Source organism: Ostrinia furnacalis, unplaced genomic scaffold, assembly GCF_004193835.3.
Source record: "Ostrinia furnacalis isolate ACB-3 unplaced genomic scaffold, ASM419383v2 OfSCF2377, whole genome shotgun sequence".
NCBI lineage: Eukaryota > Metazoa > Arthropoda > Insecta > Lepidoptera > Crambidae > Ostrinia > Ostrinia furnacalis.
In genome coordinates this window covers 165,940-184,925 of record NW_021132616.1, presented here as the reverse complement: position 1 = coordinate 184,925, position 18,986 = coordinate 165,940, and the positions used below count along the sequence as shown (strand labels likewise).

Genomic DNA, 18,986 nt, shown 5'->3' with positions numbered 1-18,986 from the left:
TAGTTAAGTTAAGATAATCATTTATTCTTACAGTAAAAACTTTAACATAACATAAAGTACTCAATATCATAATCACATTTTACAACAGATCAACACAACTGAATATGTAAATGCAATTTCAAATGCATATTAGAAATTATGTCAACAAAAAACAAAAGATACCATAATTTTTCATTTATCACCTTTTCATCACCGCCCTGAAAACAAAATAAAAAATATGTTATACAAATTAACTAAAAGTACTAGGAATAATTCTACAGCTCAAATAGAACTACTTTCCGACAGGATCGATCTTGCAAATCCAGAATCCAAATTCCCAAAAAACCATACTTATTGGCGATTACTGATGACAATTTGTATGAAACTTTTTTTTTCATAAGATTTGAACTTACTTTACATTTGAACAATAGAAATATAATCAATCTTTTTAGTAAGATCATCCACAAATGTCACTCGGTATAAACAGTTATAATTGATTTTCTCATTTTTTACAACCACTCCCACATATTATTTTAAGCTGTGACCAGCCCTGTGCACAGTGTTTTATTTTGCCCTATTAATAAAATATGGATGTCCGCTTCTAAGGCAAAATAAAACACTGCCGTGGGTTCAAATCCAACAATGAATATATGTAGAAATATCTATTTTTATAGAAGTGACAACTTTTTTTTTTAAGATTAGAAATATGAATAAACTTACTTCTTTTGAAACCCGAATTTACTCAGCAAAGTGGGCTGGTTGGACGGCAGCGAGTTGGTCCTCTTCACAGCGGGAGCCTTGCTGGTTTTCTTTATACCGTTGACAGTTGACGGCATTCTCTCTGCGAGGACTTTCTGCGATTGGCTCGGCCAGGACAGCTTGGGTTTGGGAGGGGATTCCCCGTATGACACCTAAAAGAATAAAAAGCACTGTTTTGACAATCAAGTTGTGATACCATTGAGATTTCAATTGGTAAAATCAGATTTTTAATAGCTTTGAAATCAATAATTTTCAATTACGTTTGCAAATTAGGGACGTCATTATATTATGTTCCCTTTGCTAAGTGGAGTCGCGATTTCTTCTTCTTGTTACACTTGTTAGTCACTTACGTTACGCTCGTATTGACAAACGATGCTTGCATAAAGGCTGATTTACACGTGTTAAGTAGATAAGTAGGTAACTAATTTTTTACTTAATTTTTCTGTTAAGTTGGTGGGCGGGGCTTGTCACTTGACACGTTTTGACAAGCAGTTTCATAGTAAACAAGAGCTTGACGTTTGGAATTAAATTAAATTTAGTTAAATACTTAACTACTTAACAATGTAAATCAGCCGTAAGTGAAGCAGCAAATCGAACGCACAGCGTTGAATAGAGCTTTGTGATTGGTGATGTTTTTGAATACGGGCGTTACGTCATTATAAAATATTTTGTCGTTTCGCTCTTGGCAGAGCGATCGTCATCACGTTGAAGCGTTCACGTGGATTGTAGAAGCGAATACATCTTTCCACAGGATAGTTGAAGACCACACGGGAAAAACAATGAATATCACCTTTTTTGTGAAACTTACTTTTTAATGCCATCTGTTAGCTTTTGAGGGAAACATTCTATTTCAAAAATCAGAATTGGGTAAAATCGTCGTGGTCAACTGTAATAGTTCAATTTGTGTTTGTTTGTCCATGGCAAGAAACGGTTATATTGTGGACCATAACTTAAAACTTATTTAAACAAATCGAGTTTTAGAAGTACAGGCAAAGCATATGTTAACACAGTAATAAGTTGTTTCAATATCTCACATAAAAGAGTCTAAAATGAAAGAAATATAGACTTTCAAACCACCTTTAAAAACTGTTTTTCTCTTAATTGTAGTTTTTTGACATTCTTTGTTTTTCCCGTGTTGTCTTCAGTTCCAATAGCATTAAATTATTTAGCAACAAAAATGTGTAATCTAATGTCAACTACTTTAAACTATACACTCACCTGTGAGTCAACCGGAGTCACCAATTCTTCTAGCGGATACGTATTATCTATCACAGAGTCTTCTGTCAGTCGCTCCATCACTGCTTGCACCATCTCAGCTTTCAACTTAAACGGATTCCTGCTTATAGGGCTCGGCTCAAGTATAGGACTCCTCTCCCTTTTAACCGGAGAATTCTGCGGAGAATTCTCCTTTTGAGAACTGTCTAATTGTGAATCTGGTATTTCCATACATTGAGTATCAATCAACAGAGTCCGGCTGCATTCCGGAGATCTTAATTTAAATGGATTCCTGCTCGGTTTATCCGGAGATTCCTCTATCACAATACTGGTTCGCGATAAGTCTTTTTGGTCCTTCGAGGGAGATTCAGAAGTTGAGGTAGAATTAAAGAACTTACTTTCTACGACGTTATCACCTAACACAGTTCGAGGAAATCTACTCAGTTTTTTCAATACTGAGTAACTGTTTAGACTCTTTTTGTATGATCTGTCCTTATTTTCTAGTATAGGAGATTTGCGGGTCTGTGATGGCAAGTCTTGGGTAGAGTCTTCAATTATAGCGATGTCGTGGTCACTTGACGTGTTCTGCGTAAATGTTTCACTATCTAGAGTATCACAGTCCATTTTTAGCTTCTTAGAAGCCGGTTCTTTGCAGTACATACTGCTTAGTGATTCTATTGTTAGGCTGAAAAAGAAATTACATAATTAATTTCTGCATAACCCAGGGGTTGACTGGCTGAGAATGCTTATGGCATTAAGTCCACCTTTTGTATAATTTTTATTTTGCAATAAAGTTTTATAATAATAAAAATAATTAATTTATTAGATTTGGGTTTAATTTAGCTGTGAAAACGAAACGAAATTATTTAATGAGGGTTTTCGCGTATGAAAAATCCGCCAGATGGCAATACGTAGACGCGAGGTCCAAATGCTGCATGATTGGTTATTTTTGACATGACATTGACAGATATGTCAAAATCCACCAATCACGCAGCAGTCAGACCCCACATCCACGTCCCGCCATCTAGCGGACCGAAAAGGAAAATCTTTAGTAATCATCGAATAATGTACTTTTTTAAATTGGGATCATATTGACTTTTTCCAACTTCCACAGTATTTTTTTCCAAACTAAGCAGAACTTTTTTTAACATATTAAAACAGATGGATAAGGTAGCTCGATGTTGTCACGTTTTGAAAAATCACCTCAATTTCAATGTCCCCAGTGGGATTCGAACCCACAACCCCAACACCAATCACCAACCACTCCGCCTCACCTTTCGTCCTGCGTTTCAGCCACATACTTGCTGACCAAGCTGACCACTTTCTTCCTAGGCCTCGTGAGTGGGGCTGCTATGATCGCTTCCACTGGCTTCGTCTTCTTCGCCCAAGGACTGCAGTCGGCCAAGTGTGCAGCGAAGTCAGGCTTCCAGATGCTAGGGTGAGTTGAAACGCCTTTTTCTTTCCAGCTGGCTGTCTTGATGTTACCGTCCTGAAATATTACAATAATAATGTTTATTTCATTTTATAAATCATTTTTGATAAGTTATCAGATGCCATGGTGATGTCCCAGGCTTCTAATTCTACATGCCCTAACTCTACAAACCAAAACTAAATACGGAACCCTAAAAAACCTCTACATCTTACTCAAAATATCCGGCACTGTCGTTTTGCTATCGTCAAATGGGCGTAAGTTGAAAATTACCTATTCATGTCATACCTACAATAATTCTTACGAAACGTGGGACTCATTCCCATCTGAGCCAATAGATTTTTAAAAGTTATTGTATCGTATGAAGGTATCTGTGAATTTACTTTTATAAACCAGTATCCGTTTTGTACTAGTTCAGTTTTCAAATATAGTCTGGTCCGGGAGCATGTAGAATTTTGTCCAATGACCCCAAGCTACCCATCCTTATCGCTCGCGCGTAATTATGTTTCTGTCACGCTCGCACACTCACTGCGGGCGCCCGTCGCACAGTCGCGAGAGCAATATAATTACGCGCGAGCGATAAGGAACCATGGGGTCATTGGACAAAATTCGACGTGCTCCCGGACCAGACTATAGACGTTTCTCGCAAGAAAACGTTGTTTTATTTATCAGTGGCGACGAGGATAGACCGTAACAAAAGTAATTAATGTATTTACCAAAACACTTGTATCTGGGTGCCAGTCGTCCATCTTCTTCAGGGTGAAAGGGTCGAGGTTTCCCAGCGCCAACTGAAACGCAGTGTGAGGGTCTAAGAGTTCGCCTGCGTTCACGCAGAGTGCTGTTTCAATATCTGGAATACATTTGTCAATTTCTTGAAAATCCGGTTTTTTATCAATTACTTGTAAGTGATTGCAAAGAATCGGTAAAATGCTTTAAAAATACGAAACATATATCATAGGAAAACAGGCATAGGTATTATTAACATATTCTTCACTTTAAAAATGGATGGCTCTATATTACAACACTTTATGTACCAGTTTACTATTTAGGTAAAAATCACTTTACTAATAGATTTGTTGATCATAACATTTGGCATAGAATTTCGCGCTTTAAATGGCAAGATTAGCCGTAACATAAAGTCGAAAAATGAAGAAACATAAACACTTAAACAGCCATAAAGGAGAAGTTTATTGTTGCGTCATAAATGTACTTTGTTGATTGTACTCTTTATGTGTTTTTGTAATAATAAAATAAGAAGTAGAAGAATATAAAACAATGATGAATTTGCAGAAGAATGTAAGAATCATAACAATAGCTGTACCTTCGTCATCCGGCTCAGTGAGCCGCACCATCTTTCTCTCCAAAGGGTCGTACACGTACTGGTGTTTGAACGTCGCCTCCGCCTTCAGGAAGTTCTCCCGGTACTCGTCTGTGACCGTCAACGACGATTTGTTGAAGAAACTCGGCAGTTTTCTAAGCGCCTGGAAATCAAAAAGAAAATCTTACATTTCAAGTTTCTTGTAAAGAATGTAATAGAAATTATTGTAAGAGAATTTTCAACTAGAACACGTTCGCACGCACGAGCACACTCGTTTTCATCATCAATCCCTAATTTTGATCCCTTTGAAAACAAAATTGTATGTGTTTTGTCGCGCGTTTGTATCGATACAGTCGCGCTGCTGTAGCGTTAGTAGCGCGTTGGCAACACTTCTGTAGTGCGTTGCAAATGCGACTAACGCGCGTTAGTAGCGATGCTGTCGCTATTTACGAAACGCGCGACAGTATCGCTACAAAAAGTCGCCGTGGNGTACATTTTTCAGAAGAAAACAGTGTTAAGTTAAAAAAAGTTTGCCGGATTTTTTATACTAATCTTAATGGACGATGGACAACCTGTCATCTATCTCTTCCCCAATTTTTAAGAAGAAACAGTGATTGCCTTGAATCTCCAATCAACTGGGTCTGGCAACTAGTTTTTGATGAAGACAAAATTGAGGAAAATGTTGGTTCAATTACTGAACCTAGTGAAAAAACAACGTCAAATATAGATGCTATTACAGAAAACATGTCAATTTATACACTACATGCTTCGACTACTTCCTTTATCCCGAGGAAACCGTTACATAAATTAACTCAGAAACAGAAAAAAAGATGAATTACACGTTACATAAATTAACTCGGAAACAGAACATTTTCCTCAATTTTGTCTTCATCAAAAACTAGTTGGCAGACCCAGTTAATTGGAGATTCAAGCCAATCACTGTTTCTTCTTAAAAATTGGGGAAGAGAAAGATGACAGTTTGTCTATCATCAAGAAGAATAATGGTGTAAAAATCACTTTGATTTTTGGGTATTTCACGTTCTTTGAATTTGTGATTTCTTATTGTAAAATGCTTAAATCTAAGAATTTTCTCAACTAACTATTTGCCTAAAGACCTATGCTATAGGATATAAATGTTTGTTATATCGTTTTCACAGTATTTTTATAAAAAAATCAGCTTATAAACTGACGCTAAAGTGGAAATTTGAAAACCTGTGAGGACTTATCTTGATAGAATTCTTAAATTAATAAGGGAGAGTCCGCTAATTTGGACCAGTTTTTTTCAATCCCATTTTACACATAGTTTTATTTTGTTTTTGCTAATGTCCATGGTATATAATAAAAGATACATTATTTAAATTACTATTTCATAAGTATTAATTAACATGATTGTTGTATATTTAGCACAAATCAACAAAGTACGAGTTCAGAGCTTCGGTCCAATTTAGCCAACCGGTTGGATAATTTGTACCACAGGGTTGCTAAATTGAATTTCAATAAATTTCAAGCCTATAAAAAAACTATGGAAAAATATTATACGATACATTCTTAACAAATTAGGAAACGAAAAGGAACAGTAGTTAATAACATAGACAATCGATATTGTTTTACACGTTATCACGATTTTGAGTACAAGTTTTGTAATTCCAATTATCGTAACGCACACTTGTACCTAATCTACTTTGCCAGTCTTTTGCTTTCATTTATTGTTAGTCAAACATAACTACGCTATTATAACTTCAAAATATGATTTACATTTACTGTTTTTGCGCCAAACGGCGTAAACGCTCTTAACACTGTTTTCTTCTGACAAATGTACCATTTTCTGCTAAAGGTGATTATAAAGTTCCTCACTGTCCATGAAAGGTTTTAAGGTATTTCTTAAGACTACGAACAAATCTATATTATTCACAATAGCTTCCATTGTAATTACATGTTAAAAACCGCATTTAAAGTTGAATGTTATTGGTGACGTTACACAGCCCAAACTAAATTTAAAACAAATAAACAATCCTTATCTGTTTTTTACCCCCACCCCTGACCATTATCTGCTTATTCGCAAAACACGTTATTTACGAGGTATGAGTAACTTCATTGTTGTTTTAAAGTCATGTGCTGATAGGAAAGAAAGGGTTTAACAGGTTTTGAGAATAGATAACAATGTCACCTAACGATAAAATCACTTTCTAGTACCGTAATCGAAGCTTTTTCTAAAAAAAAGAACTAAAATACAATTACAAGAAGAGTCAATTTTTAATTTTTTTCGGAATCGTTTAACAGCCTAAGTTGCGGTTTGGAGCAGCTGGAAATAGCTTAGAATATTAATAAATAATGCAGTTATACCGACCTAGGTTGTTTCAAGTCACGATCTAGCAGGTCTTCGGAGAAAATTAGCACTTTATGTCTCGTTTCATACAAAAAAAACACAAATTATTTTTTTTAAGCTAAAGTATCAGGTTTAGAGAAAAATGTGATATGACATGTCGTGATGAGTGAGCAAAGGACTATCGATTGGCAATTTTTAAAATTAGATTTTCCGGAAAAAATCCCTATGTCCACTTTAATGCCATTTCGATCCACCGTGCGTGGGCGAGGGCCCTTGACATCCAGACATTCATACAAACTTTCGTAGAAAATATTAGTAGGATTACATTAGCAAAGTTGGAGTCCTGTGTAGCAGTAACAAACTGCCTGGCTTTGGCCAGCCCGATGCCTGGTAGCGACGCGAGGTAGTCGCAGCCCGACATTATACACATCTGCCGGAACTTGTCGAAGGAATAGTGCTCGATGGGACACTTCATGACGAGTGGCAGCTTCGTTGTGTCTACGAGAGTACCAGTGCCGTCTAAGTCCATTTTGAATAGCACCTGGAATGGGAAAAAATTACATTTGGTTTCAAAACTTCTATGAACAACTAGCTTTCCGCCCGCGGCTTCGCCCGCGTGGAATTTTGTCTGTCACAGAAAAACTTTATCGCGCGCGTCCCTGTTTCAAAAACCGGGATAAAAACTATCCTATGTTCTTTCCCGGGACTCAAACTATCTCTATGCCAAATTTCATCAAAATCGGTTGCGAGGTTTAAGCGGGAAAGCGTAACAGACAGACAGACAGAGTTACTTTCGCATTTATAATATCAGTTGGGAGTTGGGATGATCAGTCAAGTAAGTTTCAAACCTGTTTGGTTAAATTTTGTGTTCATTACTGGGATAAATGTGAAGCTTTCTGTGTGGAAAATAGTGGAATATTAGTAAAAAATGATCTAAATCCTACATGTAAGTGTGGTATTGGGAAGATTAGGATGATACTGGCTTGTGAGTAGAGTTGAAGTGGTCACCAAGCTCAAACACAAATATTTTAGCAATGGCTCGGAAGTCTTAGAGTAATTTATTATTTCACATTATGTATGTATGATCAGGATGTGACAATGTGATGTAGGTGTAACTAAATCAGCATAATTATGATGCAAAATGGTAACTGACATGTATTTATAACTAGCTGACCCGGCGAACTTTGTTCCGCCTTAATGGCAATAAATAAGCAGACTTTTTTTTTAATTTCGAACGGGATAAAAAGTATCCTATGTCCTTCTCCTGGCTCTAAACTACCTCCCTGACAATTTTCAGCTAAATCGGTTCCGCCATTCTTGAGTTATAAGTGGAGTAACTAACACGACTTTCTTTTATACAATATGTAACGGAAACACTGTCCGATCCATTAAGGTGTTAATAGGTATCGAGTTAAGATTCCATTTGTGTAATAATTTTCATAAAATATTATAAAAAAAATACCCCATGAAAAATAAATACAAAATTTACAATAATAAAATAGCTTACANTGCACCATCTTACTTTAACTTTGATAAACGTCAAAAATCTGTCAAACTCCATACAAAAAGCACCGGTTACTGTTATAGTTACGGTCAAAGTTAGGTGGTGCAACTCAGCCTAAAACTAAGAAAGATTGAAGAAAAAGAAACATTTCGTTTTAAACCTTTACCGTATGACAATAAAGTGCACAATGGTATTTCGTATTGCAACCTAAGCCCTGATTGTCTCTTATTGGTCGTAGTAAAAATATAGTAAAATGCGTAACCAATTAGAGACGGGGTGTGCACGTGACCGGAGGGATGCGCTTACGCTAAAATTTCTACAAAGTGGTCAGGCGGAAGAGTCCCCGATAGTACATCAACAATGTAGTTGGCAGGAGCGAAAAGGATACATATTGGCTCGTGATCTACAAAATAGTAAGTTTTCAGTGATGATAGATGAGAGCACTGATATTGCAGTGGTGAAAACTATGTGCGTAGTAGTACGATATTACGACTATAACCACGGAAAAGTTTTAAGTCGTTTCTGGGACTTAATACAAGTTTTTGAATTCAACCAAAAGGATTATTCTGCTAACGCACGTCATCTGCTTAAACTGGTAATGAAGTCTTTTGAAAAGTATTCAGTCCCTCTGGATAACATAGTAGGCTTCGGTGCAGACGGATGCAATACAATGATGGGTTGTAGAAATTCAGTATCCAGTCAATTTCGTGAGAAGTGCCCCGTTATTACAGTACTTAAATGTATATGCCATTCTTTGCATCTATGCGCAAGCGATGCCTCAAAAAAATTGCCACCAGATACTGAAAAGTTAGCTCGAGCAATTTATAATTATTTTAAACTAAGCAGCAAACGCCAAGCAGAATTCAGAGACTTTCAGTTGTTTACGGAAACTGATGTACATAAAATATTAAGGCCTGCACAGACGCGATGGCTCTCTCTGGTTTCAGTTGTAACAAGAATATTAGAACAATGGGACGCGCTGCAGCTTTATTTTGACGGATAATGGCTCGAGGAAAGCGAATGCTCAGATATTCACAAAAGTTTGCATGACCCTATCATGAAAGCTTATTATCTATTTTTGGCATGGGTCCTGGGTGGATTCGTGACGTCTCATTGAGGCTGAATTTTTGTAAAAATATGGTTTGATAAAACATTTTTGTTTTTTTTTTGCTGATTTTTGATTATTCGCTTGATTGTTTTCTTCTTGTCATACGCAATTGCTCTCACTCTTACAAAAAGTGAGTGAATGGAAAGAACGGTGGATGTCTCAGATTATGAGTTATAGATAGATAGATGGATGTGCATAAATTACGTTTCGTTACATGCATACCTACTATCATCAATAAGAAAATTTCTTTTTCCAAGGTAATCCTGAATTAGCCTGAATAGCCCAATTTTTTTTTCTAGGTAGCCTAAATGGCTACCGGCAGCCGATTGAATTTTTTGGTCGCCATTTGACCCCCGAAGGTAGCCTAAATGGCGATAATTCGCCTAATCTGGCACCACTGCTGCCCAGTCACCAGACCTGAACCCCATCGAGCATTTGTGTGATCTATTGAAGCGCAAGGTCCGGCACCATTTAATAAAAACAAAAGCAGACCTAAAATGTCGCTTGCTGGAAAAGTGGAACGCTTTAACATACGACGATTGTAATAAATTAGTTCAATCTTTACCAAAAAGAATTTCTGCAGTAATTAAGGCGAAGGGTGGTCCTACAAAGTATTATTTTTTTGTTGTAAATACTTTTGGCCAAGGCTGTAATTGCACGAATGCCAAAGAAATATAGTATAATACATTATGCAAAGGCAGTACCACCACAATTACAAGGACACATATTACAAGCTTTACATAAAACGCAGTAGTATATAGTGGTATATTATATTCTTCCGAATAATTGTGTAAGCTGAACTGAACAACACTACCTCCTCGGGTGACATTCTGTTCACAACTGGCCAGTGTGAACAAGTCATATGTCGAGGGACAAAGTTGCAGAGACAAACTACGTGAATGTCGGACGACTTATCTATCTCCGCGACATGTCCTCTAGTGAAAACGTGGCTTTAGTTTTTCTTGTGGTTCCACTACACGGAAAGTGGAAAGTTCCCATTGGGTATTTTTTGATAACAAAACTCAACGCTGATCAAAAAGTCTTTCTGCTTACTGAAGCTATTAAACTTTATAATAAGGCTAAAGTTATAGTAAAAGCTGACATTCGACGGTTGTCCAGCTAAAAGCGATGGCAAAAAAACTGGGATGCAATCTTGAATAATCTTGATCCCGATAATTTGAAGACTGTCATTAAAATAGAAGATTTGCAAATCGCAGTATTTCCTGATCCTGCTTATATGGTAAAATTGGTGAGAAATAGTTTTCAGCATTACAATGAATTTCATGATGTTGATGGAAACAGCATTCAGTGGAGTCACATTGAGTCACTTCACAAGCTACAAGAGAATGAAAAATTTCATGCGCCCAATAAGTTACGTGCTGAACATTTGTCATTAAAAAAAAAAATGAAAGTAAAGCTTGCTACACAAATATTCAGTAGAAGTGTAGCAATAGCTCTTATATTTTGCAAGAACACTGAGACTAAAGCAGTTCGACAAAATAGAAGGGACAGCTAAAATGCTGTTTACTTTGAAAGATTTGTTTGATATTTTATACACAAAAGTTCATGTTTATGGTCTAAAAAGGGCACTTAATCTTGAAAATGCAGAAAACATTGCAATCTTGCAAAGATATGTTGATGACTGACAGTGAATCTCGATAAGTAACGCATTAGGTTGATTGATTCACCTAGATTCACCGGGTTTTTAGGATTATGTGCAAGTATTCACAGTGCAATAATTTATATAAATTTTGTACAATGATTTAATCAAAACTAAGCACTGTGGTGCATACTTGTCACTACACCGTATAAGCCAAGACCATTATTGAACTGTTTTTCTGTAACATATGCAAATGGCCGCCCTGGAAGCGATTGGTTTTCCAATTTTATGTCTCGATATAGACAGTTTTATTGCAATAAGAGCTCACTTTATTTCAACTACAGAGAAAGAAACCAAATTGGAATCAATATTAACGCCAATTTTCAACGAAATTATGATAGACTTCCAGTCAATCATGCGTCACGCACGCTCAGTGAGAATCCGGGAAACAGCTTTGAGCTTACTTATAATGAAATGCTTGATGTAAAGGCTCTAAATGAAAAAAAAAAAAAACATCAGTAATACAAGTAAGGATAAAGACGGAAAGAAAATTATGTGGCTGAAAATCAAATGTATGCTGAACGTGATTTAAAGGTTGTTTTTGTTGATAAAATAATAATTATATTTCTTCGCTTCATTCTTCAGATATAACATAACCAGGTAGTCCTTTTAGCCTACAAGGTAGAATCGCACGCTTTTAGAGATTTTTGATATCGAGAATCGATATTTGAATTCAATCGATTTCCTAACGACGCTTGGTCACGGCACTATTCGGCGCGAGACGCCGTTCAGAAGCGGCGCGCCAAAGAGATAAAAGAAAGGAGACCGACCAGCAACAGTTAGGGCTAGGTACAGCAGCCATCAACAAAGCTTTGACTATCATGCTTACAAGCGACAAGATCGAAGCTATCAGAATACTAAGTGATGGATGTCGTATACTTACTGATCTTCAATACCAGCAAACGAAATCGCGCATTAGTGTCATCAATTACTCACTAGCGAAACGCTTCTTGAACGTTGTTCAAGAGAGCGAACGAGATAACACTCTTTACGGAAATAAACTAGGCGACAAAACAAAAGCCTCCAGAGGCATAGAGAAACAAGGACTATCAATAAAGAAGTTTGCTAAGCCAGCAAGGAGTAATTCGCTTCCGGAACCAACAACGACCAATACCATCAGTTATTATCAGTACACGCCCGCTCAGCCCGCTGCGTATCAGGGAAACTGGTCGGGCCCCCCGCGCTATCAACAGTTCCAACAGAACAGGGGAGGACGTCGGGGGTGTCTGAGAACGAGTGCCCCTGCGAACCGTCGGGCTCCTCAGCCGGCATTGAACGCGTCGGGCCCGAACAAACCTCGGACACCTGCGACTCGCCAGTTACAGTAGATAAGGTCACTCATGCTGGTAGAATATCCCATTTCTACAATTGTTGGCTTAAAATAACAACCAACCCTGTTATACAGTGTGAGTCACGTTAAAGTGTACATATGAAAATAGATGAAACTAGACCTATTTTTATCGACAAAAAAGAGGTCAAAATTTTTTTGAGATTTTTTTTTTATTTATTATAGAATTTTTTTTCTTCCAATTACTTATTTTAAAGAAAACGTAATAACTTTTAAACTAAGAGGTATATCCTGATAAAATAAAAACAGTAATAATGCTAAATAACAGACGATACTAAATAAATACATAAAATACTCAGAAAATGCCAACAAATAATAAAAAATGATACTTTTTGAAAAAAATCTGCTTAAAAATTCGTGTTTTTTTGGTTATTTGATGAATTTCTCCAAAAAATGCCCCTATAACAGGTGGTTTTTATGACTTTTTATTATTTTCTATCGTATTACCTTTGTAAAACCAAAAATCGCATGTCTCTATCCCTATCACAACATTTGTATGTATTTTATGTATTTATTTAGTATCGTCTATTATTTAGCATTATTACTGTTTTTATTTTATCAGGATATACCTCTTAGTTTTAAAAGTTATTACGATTTCTTTAAAATAAGTAATTGGAAGAAAAAAAAATCTATAATAAATTAAGAAAAAATCTCAAAAAAATTTGACCTATTTTTTGTCGATAAAAATAGGTCTAGTTTCACCTATTTTCATATGTACACTTTAACGTGACTCACACTGTATTAGAGTGGATAGCTTTAGGTTTCCCAATACCATTCGATTCTGTTGTTTACCAAACCCATGTACCAACGTCTTCCTTGTCAATGACTGAAAAATCAGACATGGTAGCTGTATTCAAAAATTATTAAAGTTAGGCGCAATAAGCTCTGTTAATCGTTTTTTTTTATATTTACGATCGATGTTATAATATCAGTAATTGTGATCAGGAAAGTAGTGTTAGTGTAAATATTCCGTACGTAAATTTGTGTAGATAGTGATATTGTTGCTGATATCTGGTAAGTTTTTTCTGAATTTTGTGTCTCGTCATGAACGATCCTCCTGACCCTGGGGGATCACTTCCCCCTGTTCTAGATGAACCTATCAGTTTCCCCGGACATTCTTCACCCTCAGTAGGCTATTATGTGGCTGTAACAAATAATGATACAGATACTGAAGATTCAGCTAGTGCCCCTCCTGCTCTCAAACATAGTCACATTCGCAAAAGAAAACTTCAAGGTCAGGAAAGGAAAAAGCTTGATGGTCGTGCTAGTAACTCTGATATTAAATCTCCTGCAGCAGATACTACTCGAGTGGGAGGAGTACTATTGACCAAGATTTGCCAAATTCTGGCTCCTTGCCCGCCTCTATTGGACGCAAGTTTACAATAATTCTGATACGGCTCCATATATTGTCCACGTTCAACATAACCAATCGTCTCCCAATGACGGCGTTTATTTACATCCTGTGACTTTTGGTAACTTTTTAAAGAAACACAACTTTTATAACATCATGGCATTGATGGAAGTGTTAAGAGAATCGGTCGAAATAAATGTTCAGACTTCCTTATAATGAAATGCTTGAAGGCTCTAAATGAAAAAATACAAGTAAGGATAAAGAGGGAAAGAAAATTATGTGTCTGAAAATCAAATGTCTAATTACACTGGTTAACAAAATTGAATCTTTTGTTTGTCACATCAATTACTTTTAGTTTCATCGGTTGGTCATAATGCTTTTTTTTTAGTAGTCGTCATTGTAATACGCCTTGTACGTTTTTTTACAAGGACTGGAAGGAGAACTGGAGAACTGGAAGTGTTTGAATGGGCAAGCTTAACAAAGGTGCCTACGTGGGAAGAGGTGCAGAAAGTGACGGATCTAATGATCACGCAAGGGTTTATAAGCAGCAGCCAAGTCTTTGATGAGTTTACATTTATTTCCAACTATGCGACAGATGAAAGAATCTCTGGCTAGAATGCCGAGGATTTATCTACTGAAAACCGTTGGGTCGAATTATTTCAGCACTTCGGTACTAACAAACTTCTTTCAAGCAGTGACATTGATAAAATTGTTTCTCAATATTGAACGATTAAAACTTGTGCTTAAACTTAAACTTCAAGGAATTATTGTTTTTATGATGTACAATGTAGAATTTTTTCAAATCCATTATTTTGAAAATATTAATCTTTATGGTGTACGTATTATATTATTTTCAAAACAATGGATTTGGAAAAATTCTACATTGCACATGGAAATGCAAATAAACAAAAGCTTTTGAATTTAATCATTTTCCTTTATATGTGAACACACATAATATACACCAAAAGCGTCTTTTCGCAAAGTTTTCAACAAAACAAATAAAAAAAACTTTTGCACATTGAGAAAACTCAGATCACATAGTTGTGAACATAACAGAAAGTCTTTTCGCGATTCGTGAAGGAACGAACAAAACTCCGATGAATCAGAATAGCAGCAGGTACGAAGGAATGAACTTGAATTTGACTCGACTCTTCAATACTTCAATAGGGCCAAAGAACACTTATACGAGGGCTAAGAAAACAAAAATGCATTTGTTGCCATATGTTAAATAGTAATTTCTACTACTCTATTATTGTAAATTATAACAAAAAATTACACCGATTAGTATTAATACCATTGTTTAGAGGTGCTATAAGAGTAATAAGTCTCTTTATGAGTGATAACGAAGAAAACAGTGACCGTTCGCCTACTTTAACTCCGCCTAGAAAATTACCCAAAAAAGGTGGTTGGACAAGAAAAAAGGAAGGTAACACATTATCGCAACATCGTGTACAAAATTTTAGACAGTAGTGGTTAAAAGATACGACTTTTAAAGACTGGCTTTTTTGACCAATGATGTAACAAAAGTTTCACCAAACACGATTAAAGACTATTTCAAGGAATTAGAAATGTCATTAGTAGGCATTGATCCGATCAACATTTTAAACTATGACGAAACCAATTGATTACATTTTTTAACGGCGACAAAAAGCATTTGTTCCTTAAAAAATGTGAATATGTGACATCCTATATTGTCTGAGAGAACGGCACAAAATTTAACGACAGCTCGAGATGCTGTTACAGAAGAGCACATAAGGCGGTGGTTTGAAGAACTTGAATCTTATCTACGCGAAAATGATCTCAAAGATGTATTAGAACAGCCGGCAAGAATATTCAACAGACGAAAGTGCCTTTTTTTTGTCGCCTTAGGCTGGTAAAGTTCTTGCAAAAAAAGGTGAAAAACATCTACCAATCCTCCGGAGATGAAAAAGATATTTATTAAATGTGTTTCTTTACAATTTAACTGAAAATCTCGTGCGCATTGCGAGATTAAAGGCACCGTCCACTCTGGAAGCCACCCCCTCTCGATTGTGCTCGAAGAAGTGAACTTCATGGATCAGTACAAAATGCGAAGTAAAATGCATTCGCAGTCAAAACCTAGCAGTTCGTTTAGGGCGGCCTAAACTTTAGGCCAACCCAATATTTTTCAGGCAATCAGCCTCATTTTGTTAGCTCGAACGCTTTGAAACCTTTTTAAATTTCGCCTTCCGCAAAATTTATGTTAACGAAATTATCGGAAAAATCATACAAATGAAACTTCCGATAATTTTTCTCGTTTAGGGAGGGAAGAGTTATGCATTCCTCAGGCCCCTCCGCGTTAGATAAAACAGCTACCGTAAAATGGGGTGAATAGAATTCACGGGGTGAATAGACAATAAACCGGGAAAGGTTTTTATATAGCCGAGGGTGCAACTGTAGAGCAATAAACTACCAAGTTTTCGTTTATTTAGATATGGCAACATTTTTTTATTACGGAGGCAACACTGACACGCAATACAGTCATGCCAATATGAAAAAAAATAATTTCAACGGTGTACAGCGACCGGTGAAAAAGTGCCTAAAATCTTTCACAATTTAAATTAGAAAATTCTATAACTATGTACAGTAAACGTAACTATTTCAAATCATGCCGCGCCAACATTCGTTTAAAACTTCATTCGTTTCGCTCGTTCTAATCAACCAATAGTAACGCTCGATTCCTACGAGCATATCGATGGGAGTCGATCCTGATTGGCTGAAAAAATGAGTGTGATGGCCGTCCTCGCCGCGAGCTGCAGCGTTTAAATTGCTGTTGCAAATAATTTCAATTCCGCTATATTTTGACTGTATTTCCGTCTGAGAAGTGTTGTGGTGTGTTCTGGGTGAATTATCTCTGTGCCCCATCGTTTGCACCTGAATCTGAAGACTACCAGCTGGGATCCGACCTGCGCGTGAAAACCGCGTGGCTGCAGACTGTACTCGCTAGATTTCAAAAGAGGATCAGAAGAAACCACCCTGTCCACTCGTACGTGGAAGAAAAGCCTGCTCCCACCGGTAAGTGGTTGTTTATTGGTGGTGGGCGAGCGAACCGCGATTCGTAAATTTGTTGGCAGGGCTCCTTTCAGGGGTTCTGACCCAGAGTGCCGCAATCGGCCTGTTCCGGCAGGGCCATTGACTGCACATTTATACAATATGTAACGGAAACACTGTCCGATCCATTAAGGTGTTAATAGGTATCGAGTTAAGATTCCATTTGTGTAATAATTTTCATAAAATATTATAAAAAAAATACCCCATGAAAAATAAATACAAAATTTACAATAATAAAATAGCTTACATGGCAATCCGCACTGCAGTGTAGAGGGTACGCGGGAGGGGTAGAGATGCGCCGGCACGCGTAGCGACGTCATAAGGTCATGACCCCCAGCGTCTTAAAAAAAGCCGCGCGCCGACAGAGTGTTAACGCTTTTTGAAAATTTCCCCGTTGTAGGGTAAATCATTGCTAAACTTATTGACTTTAAAAATCGATAAAAAAATTGTTATAATTAATTACGTAATTTTGATACTTGTTTTGGTAATGTTGTTAAAGCTACTTTATGACCCTTTCGGATCGGACGGTGTTTTTGTTACATATTGTATATATAGATAATCATAGTAGACAATAGTTTTTAATATTTTGAGTAACTTCAAAAACAAACCTTTGTACACCCAAACAGTATCAAGTCAGAATCCTCAGTGATGACTAGATGGGCGATATTCTTGATATTTAGGTAGGCTAACTGAGCATCAGCCTCGTAGGGGGCTACTATGCAGTCCACATTTCTCTTACGGCATTCTTGGATGAGCGCTAGAGCCATTGCGTGGGTTATATCCACACTGCGCCGCATGTAAGACCTGGCTTCGTCTATCTGAAATTTTTAAAAGTAAATATCAATCATACAAAGACCTTGTTATATTTTATTACTCATCATCATCATCTCAGCCATAGGACGTCCACTACTGAACATAGGCCTCCCCAATGCTTTCCATGTTACCGGGTTGGTAGCAGCCTGCGTCCAGCGCTTTCCTGCTACCTTTATGATGTCGTCGGTCCACCTTGCGGGTGGACGTTTTATTACTCATTTTTAGGGTTTTATTAAGTCAAAACTACAAAGGTTTCTTATTCTATGGGTTAGTTTTACCTTCATTTTTAGCTGTAAATGTATTACTAACTAGGCTCAAGGTCAGACTTAGGAGTAAGACAGATAAGGGCTTTAAAAAGACAGCATACCTTTCCAAGGCTAAGTAATTCAGCAGCTCTTTTCTTAGATATGTCTCGAGACCTAAAAATAAATACAAGTTTCTATTTGTTCTTAATCCTCTCTACTAAAAATAATTTTAAGAGGGTTGAGATTTTTTTATACTTACTCTCTTCTTTTAGATTCAGTCATTGCTTTAGCGGGCAAGTGGCGTCCATCAAACACCAATATGGGTTTGATGTTCTTGGATAAGAGCATTGTCACATATTTCAAGCAATATCTTATATGACTGAAACAACAAAACATGTTTTAAATATTACAGTAAACTTAATTCTAAGTTTATATTTAAAATAACAGTTAAAAATAGTCTGGAGAGCTTTCTTAAACCAATGATTTGACACATAGTTATCTAAAAGTAACAGATCATAACCTATTTTATAGTTTCATAAAAATGTTATAATTTCATCGTGAAACTTACATATCAGTTGTTTCTCCCCGAACTAGTTTATCGGCACAGGCAAAAGCTCCCTTGTGGAGCCAGCAATATGAGTCTATAGCTACGGTGCTCCCACTAAATTCACTAACATTGGCCCGCCTTGATGCCTTTTCCAGGAACGGTATCAGACCCGTAATACCCATATTTCCGACTTGCCAAACACTCCTCCTATCTAAATAAACTCAATCAAACTTACAAACTCACTGTTAAGACATGATTTCATATAAATTATTCGATTATTTAGAACTACAGCTGTGAAAAAAATATTCTATCACG

At 36.7% G+C, this 18,986-nt stretch overlaps 1 protein-coding gene across 1 annotated transcript; it reads right to left on the bottom strand.

The window, feature by feature from the left end:
- On the bottom strand, nucleotides 1-18,858 carry tos (Exonuclease tos). The gene is made up of 11 exons (XM_028307950.1): nucleotides 18,693-18,858; nucleotides 18,384-18,503; nucleotides 18,247-18,298; nucleotides 17,675-17,884; nucleotides 7,352-7,567; nucleotides 4,704-4,863; nucleotides 4,099-4,232; nucleotides 3,228-3,442; nucleotides 1,957-2,638; nucleotides 700-890; nucleotides 1-197 (listed from the first exon to the last, which is right to left on the bottom strand). The coding sequence occupies exons 1-11, from the start codon at nucleotides 18,851-18,853 to the stop codon at nucleotides 179-181; spliced, it is 2,160 nt and encodes a 719-aa protein (XP_028163751.1). The 5' UTR covers nucleotides 18,854-18,858; the 3' UTR covers nucleotides 1-178.
- Between the last annotated feature and the right edge of the window lie 128 nt (nucleotides 18,859-18,986).